General features: G+C 45.7%; 2 protein-coding genes and 1 long non-coding RNA gene across 13 annotated transcripts in view; 1 reads left to right on the top strand and 2 right to left on the bottom strand.

The window, feature by feature from the left end:
* POMT2 (protein O-mannosyltransferase 2) overlaps positions 1-8,665 on the bottom strand; it is a 28,940-nt gene extending 20,275 nt beyond the window's left edge. For all 8 annotated transcript variants that reach the window (XR_015258732.1, XR_015258734.1, XR_015258733.1 and 5 more), the window contains exons 1-6: positions 8,423-8,665; positions 7,665-7,749; positions 6,737-6,841; positions 5,469-5,577; positions 4,485-4,593; positions 2,599-2,758 (exon numbers count right to left, since the gene is read on the bottom strand). Coding sequence is in view for 5 of the 8 variants with exons in the window: in XM_086749387.1 (XP_086605513.1) it covers positions 2,599-2,758; positions 4,485-4,593; positions 5,469-5,577; positions 6,737-6,841; positions 7,665-7,749; positions 8,423-8,664 (810 nt within the window). In the remaining 3 variants the exon portion in view is untranslated. The remainder of the gene's footprint in view (positions 1-2,598; positions 2,759-4,484; positions 4,594-5,468; positions 5,578-6,736; positions 6,842-7,664; positions 7,750-8,422) is intronic.
* A 17-nt stretch (positions 8,666-8,682) lies between these two features.
* The window catches only part of GSTZ1 (glutathione S-transferase zeta 1), a 106,949-nt gene continuing 101,305 nt past the window's right edge, over positions 8,683-14,326 (top strand). For 3 of the 4 annotated variants that reach the window (XR_015258735.1, XR_015258736.1, XM_086749397.1), the window contains exons 1-4: positions 8,683-8,842; positions 12,032-12,083; positions 12,789-12,856; positions 13,679-13,759. Coding sequence is in view for 2 of the 4 variants with exons in the window: in XM_086749397.1 (XP_086605523.1) it covers positions 8,822-8,842; positions 12,032-12,083; positions 12,789-12,856; positions 13,679-13,759 (222 nt within the window). In the remaining 2 variants the exon portion in view is untranslated. Of the gene's footprint in view, positions 8,843-11,400; positions 11,494-12,031; positions 12,084-12,788; positions 12,857-13,678; positions 13,760-14,326 lie in introns of those variants that run through there. The other variant, XM_010126832.2, reaches the window with a different exon arrangement.
* Positions 10,640-12,079, bottom strand: LOC147600518 (uncharacterized). The gene is made up of 2 exons (XR_015258737.1): positions 11,956-12,079; positions 10,640-10,786 (listed from the first exon to the last, which is right to left on the bottom strand). It is a non-coding gene; the product is annotated as an uncharacterized LOC147600518 (long non-coding RNA).

Here is a 14,326-nt window from a genome sequence, read left to right as displayed (position 1 = left end):
CAAACAACTCCACTCTTTATCTCTCAGGACTCTGAGCAGTGGTCCTACAGCAGAAGCCCACCATGCAAGCCCAGCAGGGTGCAAAATTACCTCAAAAAGGCCTAGGGAGTGCGAAAAGCTTAGGCAGACCTTGTTGTGCATCTCCAAAAGCTGGAGCAGAAGTACCTTGAAATTTCAAGGTCTTAGGAGCAAGACAAAAACAGGCAATAGGAGGGTTTAACTCTGAAAAATGTTGGACACACTTAACTTTGGCAAAAGAGGTTGGGCAGCTCCCATTGACAATACTTTGAAAACAAGGACCTTAACTTATCTATCAGAGCGGTACACATCTTGACACAAAATCACAGAAAGGAGATGGCTTCCAGAATAGTAACTGTCAAAACTAAGCAAAAGGGAAAATGAAAACACAAGAGCACAAGCCACGAGATACAATTCTCCCAACAAGTCTCCCTATGCAAATACGACTGCAACAAGGACTTACTGGGGACCTGCATTCACAGAAACCAGCTCACTTAGCAAGGATGCTCTCACACTGCAACTTCTGTTGCTAGTCCTCAGCCAGAAGTTACAGAAAAGTCAGCAGCCAAACCTGCGAGTGTTTCTAGCTGCCACAACACAAAAGCAGAGCATTTTATTTAAATCCCTTGGAAAGGTGGTTTGTACACAGATACCCAAGATGCAATTACATATTCACATCCTACTGACACTGCTGGTAGTAGAATAAGTAATCTAAATTACAGAGTGGGTAATAAACAGCTGTGGGAGAAGAAAACACCTTAAATAGCAAAAAATTTTGCTAAATGTCCACATCTAGCTTCAAAGTGGACAAAGGCAGAGGTACTTGCTATCTTCTAGGGGTTTTTTTGACATGGTACCTATCATACAATCATTAAGCTAATCATCCTCCATCCCTTAATAACAGATCCAAAGATTTCAGAAGTAATAGAAAAAGAGTTGAACACATTATAAAACTAAGAACTTACCGAAGTCAATAAAGGAAACAGTTGCTTAGCTCAAGTACTTGAGCAGAACACTTAACCCCTGGGACTTGCAAAAAATGCTGATTGACAGTACATAACCAAATTTATGCAGTGGAGAGGCATATTAATTAATCTTCAATTCCCTGCTCAAAATGACCAAAAGACGCTTCAATCTTTGTGAAAAGGTTTTCTTTAACTACAGACTTCAATGCAAAATCAAAAAAGAAAACGCACAAAAAGGACAGCATCGGGTAAACCAGAACAGCGGATCAAGATAAGCTGAGAATTTTAGAAATTAAATTAGTCCCCAAAACCTTGCATGTAAATAATCATGAGCAGTTTCCTAACAAATGCAGAGATAAGTTATTCAGGCTTTCAGGGGTTTAATCCTCACTACTACATTTTTTTCCCCCTCCTCAAGCACCAAGGTTGCCAAATAATTATTCAGAAAGCATCTACCTTCTGGAGTAAATTTCTTTACATAATCTAACACTCAGGGGCTTGCTGCCTTTGCTGCCAGCAGCACAAATGAAATCACTGTGCAGCCGTCTGCTGGCAGAAAGCTTAGACATGATGGATTTGTTCCATTTCAAATGCAATTAACTGACTTTGCTCAAGGAGTGCTTCTCTGGAGCTGGAACACTGCATCTTTGCAGCCCATATTGATTCACATTAATCACAGAAAAAAAATAACACAGCAGGAATAGAAAAAGTCCCCCCAAACCCCCACTGTTTATGAGAGAAACAGGACACAAACAGTAAGTGAAAGATACAGAATTTTCAAGCTTCAGAAGAGGCTGAGACAAAAGGAGAACTGAACACCTTTTTAAAGATGTGCTTAAATAATTTGTTTTCCTGCTAGGTGCAAGACAGTAAATGGTACATTGAGGTATTTCTCCAAATATTACATTCCACAGTCTCCAGATATAAAATGAAATATATTAGAACAGGGCACTCAAACACACTAGCAAATTTGTTAGCGCTTATAAGAACTAAATGTGTGTGGAACAGAACAAGCTATGGCCACCTTCATCGTCCGGACTGGCTACAGAGACTGCAAGCTGCAGAGTACGCCTACAACTCACGATGGACTACAGCATGCTACAGCTATGCAGCCTGTGCCCCTCTCCGTCACGCCGCGGAGCCTGAGTTCATGCTGCTTATGCAAACCAGGTGCTGCAAGACATGCCTGCCTGCCAGGTAGCACGTACTCCTCAGAAGGTCACTTAACAGTGTTGGACAACATCTTGCTTTGGGCCACTGTACAGCTATTTCCAACGAGCATTTTTAACCTAGACTGAAATAAAATTTGTCCAACTGGAAAGATAATAGTTTCTCTTGAGAAAAAGCGACAAATTTTTCACTGTGCTCTTATGACATTATATCCCACTGACACAGGTGTTTTTTTTTTTTAAACATATGGCAATAGTTTTTCCATTATAACCTTCATCTTTAATCATCATCAGCTACCTCAAATGCCCTTGTTTGCTGCAGACAGAGTATCACTGCAGACAGAGTATCACCGTGGTTGTCAATAATTACAATTACAAAGGCAAAAGAAAGCAAAACAAAACAAAACAAACTCTTCATGTAAAAAAAAAAAGGTTTTGACACTCACCAGTGACAGGCTGAGGTTCCCCAGCAAGTCCCATAGGTCATAGACTGTGTTCAGGCCAACCAAGAGGACTACAAAAAGGCCAACAAACTTTACTCCCATTGCTCCAGCAAGATTCACACCCGTCAGACTCAGCCAGAACCACCAGGAAGCAGAAAATGGCCTGCAGGACAGATAGAACAGCTCAGTAAATAAATTATGGCTACTCAAATGAGCATCAGCAATCAGGAAAACAAACAGCAAATGGCTACCCCACAAAATGACATTCCATCTTTTTCTCAAGAATCCATGAGGAATAGGAAGATAATTCTTTCATTAATTTTAGAATGAGCAAGGATACCCCTGATACAAGCTTCAGAAGGGCTCAATGCTTCAGTTTGGGCACCCCTAGATCTCCCTTTTAAGGAAGGGAACATATACACCAGGAATGAGCTAAAATACTAGCGTGAAGAAAGTCTGACATGTTGAAGGTCTGAAAATAGAAACAGGACTTTTCCTCTATAAAACACAAACTTGTATCCCTCAGAAAGCTAAGGGCATGGGGGACAACAGAAGAAAAAGAACAGCTACTTTTCCTAAAGTAGAACTGCCATAGTGGAAAACACCTACCCAAAGCACAAACCAAAGCTGCAGCAAAAAGCAAAAAAAAATTACAAACTAAACTGAAATTGAACCACAGAGAAAATATGACAGCAGAACGTAAAACCCTTTTCCCACTGACTTCCGATGCCTTCATGCTTATATTTTGGCTAGACAAAATCCCCATGACCTGTTAAGCAACCCAACAGCTAGAGCTAGCTTTTAATTTGTATAAAATCAACTAGTTTGAGAACAGAATTAGCTGTAAGACGTGCGAAATAAGTTCAGGTCAAGGCACACAGAGCTGATGAAACACTGCCCTGTAACTTAGCACTTGCACACAGGCTGCGTGCTGTAGATGAGGATGGCCTTGGATGGCCTCACGTGATGCTGCAGGCTGCATTTTAGCCATGTGTGCTGCAGGCACACCAAGATTGATGTGATCAGTCCTTGAACATTTCATGAAACAAAAATTGCCCATACATAACACAGCATTCTAAGATTTTATGTCTTTAATTTCTGGATGCATTGTGGGGAAACTGTTCTGTATAGCCCAGCCACAAAGAAGCCTTCTGACATATCCAAATATCTATAAATCACCACCCCTCTCTGGATGGATCTAGAGCAAATAACCTGAGCAACTTAACTGCTTTATTTAGAAACATCCTGGCTATATTTCTCTCAAATTTTTGGTACCAATTTCTCTAAACCAAATAAATTACACTATCTACCTCAGCTAGCAGGATTTTATAAGTGCTTATAGGATTACAGTCACAGATAAGCTGTGTTTCTCCAGCCTGGAGATAAAGTGACTGGTTCAAGATCACAAATTAATATTTTTGCCATTAAGGAGCAAAGCCTTGAACAGGCTGCAACCATTCTTCATTCCTCCTTCTCTGACCTACAACACCCTATACTAGCTTGCTTTCTCGTCAAGTTTTAAAAAGCTTTAACCTTCATTTTCAACATTTGCAGTTCCATAAACACTATTTCTGCTGAAATTTCTTGCTAAAATAATCTATTTAAGTCTCTGTCCTGGCTTACTCTAGCCATGATACTTTCTCCCTAGTTCCACAAATCCTCATACTAAAAATTTCTCACCCCTACCATGAGCCATTTTCACTTCCAATTTTCCCAAAACAATCTCATCTCAACCATTGTGACAATTCCAATCTCATCTAGCCAAGCAGCAGGCATGTTCATTGTGACAGTTCCAATTTCATCTAGTCAAGTGGCAGGCATGTTCTAGTACTTTATCTGTATGCAGCTTGCGCACCTATAGTTTAACAAAATTATCATCTTTATCTTACCTATCTGCACAGCTGTTACATTTCACCATACTCAGAACAGCTCCCATGAGGAAGAACATCAGAATGGGGTCCAGCAGAATATATTGGGACAGAGTAATACAGCCTGTATCTGTGAACAGAGGCACAACGTCAATAAGGCTTGTGGTTTCAAAGTGAATCTAAGATTGCAGGAAGTCAGTTTCCTCAGTGCGGTCAAGATGAAGGGAACAAGGGAAATCTTAGAAACAAAAGCACAACAGAACATTTCAACTTCTACTTCAGTAATAAATGAAAAAAAAAAAAAAAAAAAAAAAACCAAACTCACAAAAACCAGGCACTACAACAGGATCTGTGAAACACCACCTGCGAACTGCTGCTAACGTATTCAGATGGAGGGTGTTACAGAGAGCAATGATCTACCTGCTAAGGCAACAGCACAGTAGCAGAGCACGCTACAGGAGAAGTAAGCTTTCAGATGTTACCTATAAAAAATGAATATGACTTGGATATTTTAAGTCTCCATGCCTCAATATCTGTGTGTCCTAGCAAAACCTCCATTTAGGTAACCCCATTTGAAATGTTAATTTCCCCACTTGGCTCAATTCAACAAGGAACTTTATTCATTTCTCACTGTGAACTCTTCCAGAGTAATGTAGCAGGCTGTTAAATACCTCTGCAATTCATAAGGGAGGCATTAATATTTCACTAGTGGGCAAAACCATTCCTGACCATTCATTTTATAAAAAATTTTAAAATTGAGGTGAAATGTAGTCCAACGCTGTGGTTACGCACATAACAGAAGTACCTACAAACTAAACAAGACTGTAAAATTATCAAGGGGACCATCAATCAAAAAGTGTCATATATATAAAGCAGAATTACTTTGCTTTTGGGAACCTCTCTCATTAACCCCAATATCCCCTGGCTAAGTAATGCACAATAATCCAGAAATTAAATTCTCCGAACAATTAACCTGCTCAATTTTGCTGCAGCAGGAACACCTACCAAAAATAAGAATGAAAGCTGTGAGTAAGGCTGCTGGCAGTGACTTAGACAGTTCCAGCACTGTGAGGTAGGCGAAGGGAACCAGGCAGGAGCCAAGGAACGCACAGAACTGCAGGAAAAGAAGATCATGGGAGAAGTTATAACCCTCCCCAAGGCGAACATGCACCCACACCCTTTCCCTTTCTTCATCTTCCACATCTACCAACAACAGGTGGTGTTGCAGTAGCTGAACTGACTCACTAAGAACATCAGACAAAAGCCAAATGAACAAAGATACTGCTCAGAGGACTGCTGCTTACTCTGTTCTGTCTCTAGAGCTGTCAGTAACAACAGTCAGCCATTCTTTTGCTAGACTACATCAGGAATTCACAAAAAGATATGTCAAGTAGGTGCGCTACACGTCCACCACACTCAACTTATTTTAACAAGATACTAGAAAATGAAATCTAACCTGTACCTTACATCTTCAGCAGACCAGTATAACCTCCCCTACACACATGAAACTGAGGACAGTTGGGAGGAGGAAGAACAGAAATCAAAACAAAAGAGAGCAGCATCACAATAAAATTTTTTCTCTTCAATGTTTGGTTCTACCACTTCTCCCACCTTTGGCTCAGGGAAATCCAGAACCAAAAATTGCTCGAGACCCAGAAAGTCAAAGAAGAAGACACTCCTTCACAGTTTTTATTCTTCTTTCTAAACTCTAGCAATTGGCCACTGTTTCCTTTTTTGGCTCATGTCACCTGCTGTCAGTTTTACGGCTCTTGGCCTTCCTAGATAGCAGTACAGCCAGGGTTTCAGATAGAACACCACTCTAAATAGTAATTTCCTCCCCCACCCCATCAGCTTACTCAGCTCAGCATCACTGGTAGTGGCAAACTGCAGGTGACAGTGGATGATCCTGGCTTTTTGACATCCTTGGCTCTCCAGCAGAGCAGTCAGGCACAAGAGAGTGAGCAAAAGCCAAAACTCAGCAATATTCCCTCTGCAGAACAGGCAAGGTATCTGTTCCACTCAGGAAAGTAGTCCCACTAACTAGCAAAAAGGGTTGGCCTCAGTAATCACCTTACTTTCATACCTGGCCTCTCAGTCAGACATTAAGACTTATTCACAATACAACCACTAACACTTTCCTAAGGAGCTTAAAGACAAGGTGCAAGGCTAAACAGATCTCTGATCTGATCCAGGAGAGCCGTTCTTATGACAACATTTTGTACTGAAAAGGACAGGACAGCTAATCAGCTTGATGCTAGGCTGTAGCGCCTTACCCCTCTCATTCCCAGGTAGTTGTGCTGCTCGTATCTGTCCCCTGGCTTTTGGAAAGGAAATGTCCCATCATATCCACTAAGGTAGCCAGCAAGACCAATCAGCATCTGAAGAAGAAAGGTGAAAAAACTGGTCAGGGAAGTCACATGGGAGGAAGGAGTTTCCAAGCCAGCAGCAGGTAAGACTTTTACAGAAGCCAAGTCTCATCCAGAGCATAACTACTTAATTCAGACACGTCATCCAAACAAGAGTTTATATACAGAATTCACATGCACAAATATTGCCCTTTGTCTAAAGGCAAAATCAGAAGGGATCAGAAGGACTTTGGCTGCTGACTAGAAGCACGACTGCAAGCTCAAGAGAAATACCAGGTGTGGGATTTCACAAAGAGAATTCTGTCTCTTTAGTTTCTCCCATAACTTCCTATTCCTATAGTTTAAGGAGACTCAGCCTGAAAGGAAGATAATCTTTCTGTGGCAGGAGAAATGCACCTTCATCAACACTGCACACTGTTGCTAGAACGAGTTCTTTAATTACAGAATAGCAAGTCAAGGCTTTCAGGGTCCTTTGTGGCAGGAGTCTCATTTACACACAAGCTATCAGGAACTGTTTGGTTCCTTTGAAATGTAGGCTTCTATTAAATATCCCCTGCACACTACAGAAGTGCCACACTCATTTTTTAATGTCAAGCCTTTCAAATACGCAACATGCAATACCATTTTGTTTTCCCATATTCAAAGCATTTTCATAAAGAAGAAAAGATGCAAGTTTAGGCTCTGGCTAGAAAATGCCCATCGCCAATGCACACGATGCCAGCAACAGTTAGGAAAGGTATTGGTGTTCATCACATCCTTCAGGGAGAAGAATGGGGAAGACTCTTCTCGGCCTACTCCTGTAGCTTCTAAAAGATGTAAGAGAAGAGCAGTTTACCTTCCCCAAAGGGGGGTGGACATCAAAGAAGAAGGTCCGATTAATGTAGTAACTTCCCATCTTCCCAAAATGAGTTTCATCCCAACTGAAAAAAACAAACAAACAAACAAACAAAAAAACCCAAAACACCACTAACCAACCTGCTATAATGATGGAGCCAGTAAATAAAAAAAAAAATTCAGTAAGCTCTCTTTTACTCTTTTAATGACATAGAGGGTTAGTGCCACACATTCTATATGAGACAATGGATCAAATTCACAAGGGAATTATGAAGAATTCTTCAGCCATTCTAGGCAGGGTCCTTTTTAAAGAGTTTGATATTAGCACTCCAAAATCTTTAGTCTGCCTTTCTGATGCCAGGTTCAACTTAGAGATGTTAGAAAGCAATCCTGCAACTCACAGATCCCCAAAACCGCCTCCCCGAGAGCCGGTCCCCCCTCTGCCGTCAGAGCGGGGCCGGGAGCGAGGCACTGTCCCGTGGCCCCCACTGCCAGAATCCCATCCCAGCGCCTGCCTGGAATGAACACGGATCCCGCCCCAGCCGGGCGAGGCAGGGGCGGGCGGCTGCCCGAGAACGGGGCGGGGGAGCGGGGCGCAGGCTGGGAGTTGGGGGCACTCCGCCCCGCGGGGCCGAAAGCCGCCGTGCCCGGGCCGCCTCCCGGGAGGAGGCGGACACCCACCCCCGACCCGGGTCTCGGGCCAGGCCAGCCGCCCCCGGGGCAGTGCCCCGCCGCAGGGGCGCAGGCCCCGGCCCGTACCAGACGTGCGGCGGCTCCGGCAGGCGGTGGAAGCGGGAGGCGAAGCTGAGGAGGGTGACGAGGGCCAGCGCCGCCGGGCGAGCCGCCACGGGGGCGGGAGGGGCGGCGGGGCGCTCCGGCCCCCCCAGCAGCCGGCGGGACTCCCGCGGCCGCAGCGGGCCGCTGTGCGGGCCCGGCCCGGCCCGGCCGCCCCCCGCCGCCGGCATCCGCGGGGCTCCAGCGCCGGGGCGGGCGCGGCGCATCCTGGGAGACAGGGGCCGGGGCGGGCGCGGGGCACGCTGGGAGATGTAGTCCTGCCGGGGAGGCCGCTCTCCCCGCTCCAGCCGAGCCCTGCTGTGAGTGGAAGGTCCTGCGGCCGGCGGTGGCAGTCCGAGGCGGGGACAGGGCTGACAGCGCGGGATGAGCTCTGCCGCGGCCAAGGTACGCGGAGCGTCCCCGCCGGGCGGGAAGGGAGCGGGGGGCGATGCCGGGGCCGCAGCTGGAGGGCACGGGGCTTGAGGCGGCGGCTCCCCCGGTCCCGGCACCGGCCGGCGCGGGCCTCGCTCGGTGTAGCGCCGCCGGCCGCCTCGACAGCTGGCCGGGACCGCGGCCTGAATCAGCTTCTGGTGGCCCGGGCTGCCCGGAAAGGCCGGAGCGGTGGTTACCGGGAGGACTGCAGCCCCGAGCGCAGCGACTCTTAAATCGGTTTCCGCTGCCCCGGCCTGTGCCCACGTCTCTGTCTCAGCGGAGAAATTTGCCCCCCTGCTAAATAAAACTAATGCCTGTCAAAGCAGTGGTGGCGTTGACTTAAGATAGTTTATCCATGTCAGCTGTTAACACCAATGCCTGCTGCAGAGATACCGAGCATTTAGGAGCAAAGCTGCTCCCTCTGCTTACACCTCCACGTTTCGAAACAGCGGTTTTGAACTCTCGGTTCCTCTCAGACTCCGAGGTTTCCCCTGCGCAAGCCTCCACAAGCAGGTTTCTCTGTCGTGTCCCACGTGGGCCACTGCGCTGCATCAGCCCATGTATGCAGGCTGCTTGGCGAGATGGGTCCCAGGAAAGAGATGGAAAGACTTTGCCTTTCCCAGTGCATCCTGAGTATAGCCTGGAAGGAGGTAGTATCCAGAAGAGACTATACTGAAGCGGACAGGCTTGGAAACCTCAAGGCTCAACAAAGAAAGTTTGGGGTCTCTTCCATCTTCCTAAACAGTGGAATGCATTTCCTCAATCTGTACTCTAGATTGGGATTTAAGCCCAAACTTTCCTCACTGCACTGCTGATACTGGAAATGAAAACAGAACCAAACCAGAAATCTCAGGAGACATGAAGCAGATGTTGTCCCCTGCTGTCCTCCCAGCCCCAACTGGTCTAACCTGCAGCTTGTGGGGATTGTACCCCACGGGGCTGTAAATAGAGGAAGTTCTTTCCTGCACCTCCCCTGGCCTGTACTCAGATCTTCCTCCAAAGAAGACTAGATATAATGTCACTCTGGGACCTGTCCACTGAGGGCAAACACTCCTGCTGTCTCTAGTCTTTACTTAGCTGACTGTTTTGCCTATGATCTGCTCTGCTGCTGAGAGCAAACCAGCATGAACTTAAGAGATCGTTCTGGGCCCCAGCCTCTGGAGATGCAGTTTCCAGCTGAGGGATGAGTTGTTTTCCATGTTCTTTTTGGTGAAATCCCCCAGGGCCTTGAAACTATAGAGCAAAGCAATTAGCTTAGCGCAATTTATTACAAATGATAGCACAGGCTGCAAAAACAACAAAGGACTGTAGAGAGGATCAGGAGAAATGTCTCTGCCAGCTGAGAGGCCATAGTCCAGAACAGATGTGGTGAAAGACATGAATTTCTGAGCCAAAAAATCATTAGCAAAGATCCCCAGGAAAAACAAGTAAAAATAGTATGTAATGAATGCTGTATGTTTTCCCTTTTGAAGTCATAGTTTCTGTTTCTTTCCGTGCAACCCAGCAGGCTAGAGATTTTTTAAAAAATCATAGCTGAGATTTCTAGTTTCCTGATTCCAGTAGCAGATAATTTAAGAAAATCAGTAAATACTTTGTCCAAAAAAGTGTTGCCAATACTGCCATCGCTTCCTCCTCACTTATAAACCATTTCTCCAGTAAACTTTGACTACAGTAATTTAAGCAAAAGCATACCTAATTTAAAGTTACTTGAACCAATCTAAACTGTAAGACAAGCATCAAGTTTACAAAGAGGACTGGAACACAGAGATCCCTGGGGTCTCTCTGGTTTTCTGTTGACAGATCGTGTGTCAGTGAGCAAATCCCTGCCTTCTTCTGCCTTGCTGTCAGTCTCTGGTGTAATCTCTATGCATTTTGGGAAGGTGGAGACACAGAGAGAACCCTGGCATGCCATGGGATCTATGGAAGGAAGGAGAGACACGATTATGGGTTTATTTAGAGACATGCGTGAGTACCCATTTCCTGTGTGGAAAGAAAATATGGTAAGACAAAAAAGTGAGCTTCATATTTTGCACAAAGTTGGCCTGGGAGCAGATTAACAGCCTCTCCCAGGCATGCAACATGGAAAACCCTCAGCGCTGAAAAAGGCTACAGGAGGACCCTATGGGACCTCCTTTTAAAGGCAGCCCCTGTTCAGGGAGCTGGCAGTCATTCCCTAGTGAAACAAGTTCTGCACACGGCTTCAGTTTTTGTTTTGTTCCCCAGGGCTATCTTCCTGCACTGGCAACTGCTGAGAGCCTGACAGGCTTGCTAGATATTTATTTATTGTCAAAATGCTAGGAAAATAAGCATGGTTCCTAAATGTGCTTTCAGCCTCCAAGCTATTTAATGGTTCTGGTGTCAGGGGTGGGGCTGCAGCACAGCACGTGGGGATGTGGATGCAGCTGATTGCAGTCACTTGGGATTGAATCTCACTGGCTGTTTTTTGTGCCCTGGCACAGACTTGGGGGCATAGTCCTTTTCTGACTGGCTTTAGGAGAGAAGCCTTTCCCCATCCCAGCTGACTTAAAAGGGAAAGCAAAGAGGTTGGTTGGTTTGGTTGGTTTTGGTTTGTTTTTTTTTTTTCCTGGAGCAGACTGCACACGCTGACCATGGCATCTGAAAAGGTGAGAGCTTGGACAGGGTGGAAGGGTCTGTGAAAGCTGCCTTGGTGCTGGAGTTCAGCTAGAGATGAGCTGTCTGCCCTTCTGGCATTCATCTGGAAAAGCAGTAGCTCTTCTCATTTGGAAGGAGGCCTTGCCCTGCCCTGTGTGGCTGAAAAAGTCATTTCATGCCACGCAAATACCCAGTGCAGGTGCTTGGCATAATCAGTGGGGAATTTGCTTAAAAAATCCATGATGGGATAAAATTTAGCAACATCCGACAGGGAAAAAGAGGGAAGTTTGTAGGGGATAATTTTAAGGTCACTTGTGCATTGCTGGAAACATTGGGTGCAACTAAACATTCAGAGGTCCAGCATGAAAGACAGAGATGCTACCTGTATGCCCAAAACAGGAACAGTCACTTTCAGAAAGGACCTGTCTCTCCCCCAAACCTCGCTCTCCCCTGTCCTACAGTTCCTGAAATACCTTCTGTTCATGCATTGTTCTCCTTACAATACTCTGGTGTTCCCACCATATAACCACTTTATCTTTCTCTTCTCAGCCGATACTTTATAGCTATTTCCGAAGTTCCTGCTCTTGGAGAGTGAGAATCGGTAAGATCCAGTGTTGATCTCTGTTCTATCGTCTTGGTGTTATTGCAGTATCCTGCCCTTCACTAACCCAATTAATCAGTCACTTATTAAGAGAGAGATCAGCAAACATGAAAGTGGAACAGTGGGGCATTTCCCCCCCCGTCTCTGGAGTGGGAGGGAAGGGAATATCACAGCCTAGCTGGAGCAGGGGGAAGGGAGAGGAGCAGACAGGAGGGCTTCACTCAGCCAGCAGCTAGTTAGAGGGAACTACCCCTATTTTTTCCACATTATTGAGAAGGGCCCTACACTCTGTTTTCACACTGATACAACCTTAGACTCTGGTCTTCCCAGGTCTTGAGAGCTAAGCAGGGCTAGGAATGGTCCCAATTTGGACTGAGATAGTCTTAAGCAAGGATTTGCAGGTGAGCACAGGCCCCCCTGCCCTGTATAAGCGTGGTCATGAGGGGCTGTGCTGCAAAGAGTGGCAAAGCTTATTTTGAATAATGCAGTGTTTTTGCCAGGACTGATCTTTACTGCTTTGGTCCTTCATTTGCCAGAGCACTATCTTCTCAGTGGACTCAAGCTGCATTTCTTGAGGGATAGGGTCTTTTTTGTTTTTAAAAGCATTCTTTTTCCAAGTGGAGATGATGACAGTTCCCTGAGCCCATTAGCAATGACACTGGTCTCAGTGTGCCTGTCTGAAGCTGTACACTCTGTTCTCCCTAGCGCTGGCTCTGAAAGGGATTGCCTATGACGTGGTGCCAGTGAACCTCCTGAAGAATGGGGGACAGCAGGTAAGGATACAGCTACCATTGCTCTCTCCAGGGGTACTGAGCTTGAGGATCACTAGGAGAACTGGGATCAGCACTAGAAAGTTCCTAGGCAGTCACCAAGTTCCTCACTGCTTCTCTGTAATTAATAGTTGCTTTAAACCAGTATTCCCTGGCATGCAGGACAGAGGGAGAAGACTGCAGGAGAAACTAAAGGTCTTCTCTTCTCTTAAAACACCTGTGACTGAATTTCATAAGGCTGAAGATCTTTTGCTCTTGCTTAGTGTGATGGAACTGAACACATTTGGCACAGAGAGTTCAGGGAAGCTGCACTGCAGTTTAAACACAGATTCAGCCTCACTCAGTTAACACCAGAAAGTTTGTGTGGTGCATCCAAAAGATGCAGAATGATACAGCAAGGGGCTGCAAAGGGCCTGCCAAAGGAAGGGACGTGTTGCCAGAGGAGATCTTCACTGAGAATTTATTCGAGGGGCCTTAGCTGGGAGTTGTGGACCCAGTAGTACCACTGGCTCGATGTGCCAGTATGGGCTAAGACAGAGTTGGAGAACTAGAATGGTAATAGTGACATTGCTGCAGTACTGCCCATCCCGGGCTTTGTATTGATGGTTTATCAAGAAGTAAGGCAGTCTGGCCTTGGATGCAGTGATCCCTGAGCGCCAGTGACAGCTTGCTTGTAGTACAGCATAATTTATTGCAAAAATTAGTACTGAGGTAGAGGGAAAAGCCAGGTTAAAAAAAATAAATTGGTAACTGGGTTGTAGGGGAAGAAAACAAAGAAGAAGAATTTATTCTTGCAGTAGAGTAATCTCAGGTTTGTTTCCATAGTTTTCTGCTGAATTCAAGGCAGTGAATCCAATGCAGCAAGTCCCAGCCTTGAAAATTGATGGCATCACCCTTTCTCAGTCGGTGAGTTACCAGCCACATCCCTGTTAGCCATTCATTCCTGCTGCCAGTCTGGAGGGGGTGGCTTTGCCCCATCTCTTCCCCCAGAGCTCTCATCTGTGCAATGGAAAAGAGAGGCATTTGTGATAAACAGTCCCACTTAGGGGCAGAAATAGCACCTAGCCTCTGCTGGGAAACTGCCAACAAGGATTTAAGCTCAATTTAGCTTTGGTTCATAACTCCACCTTCCACTGAGCACTTTGTAGTCTGACTTAAATGGCTGTGCCACAGTTTGCCTGAAATTACAGCTGGGCTAAATGACAACAAGGTCATAGAATCATAGAATAGTTTGGGTTGGAAGGGACCTTTAAAGGTCATGTAGTCCAACCCCAATGCAAGGAGCAGGCACATCTTGGACTAGATCAGGTTGCTCAGAGCCCTGTCCAACCTGGCCTTGAATGTTTCCAGGGATGGGGCATCCACCACCCCTCTGGGCAACCTGGGCCAGTGTTCTACAACCCTCAGTGTAAAAATTTTTTCTCTAATATCTAATCTGAATCTACCTCCCTCTGTTTTAAAACGATTACCCCT

The sequence above is a fragment of the Chlamydotis macqueenii genome, chromosome 5, assembly GCF_036417535.1.
Source record: "Chlamydotis macqueenii isolate bChlMac1 chromosome 5, bChlMac1.mat, whole genome shotgun sequence".
Lineage (NCBI taxonomy): Eukaryota > Metazoa > Chordata > Aves > Otidiformes > Otididae > Chlamydotis > Chlamydotis macqueenii.
The sequence above is the reverse complement of the archived record's forward strand: the minus strand, read 5'-3'. Positions and strand labels throughout refer to the sequence as shown.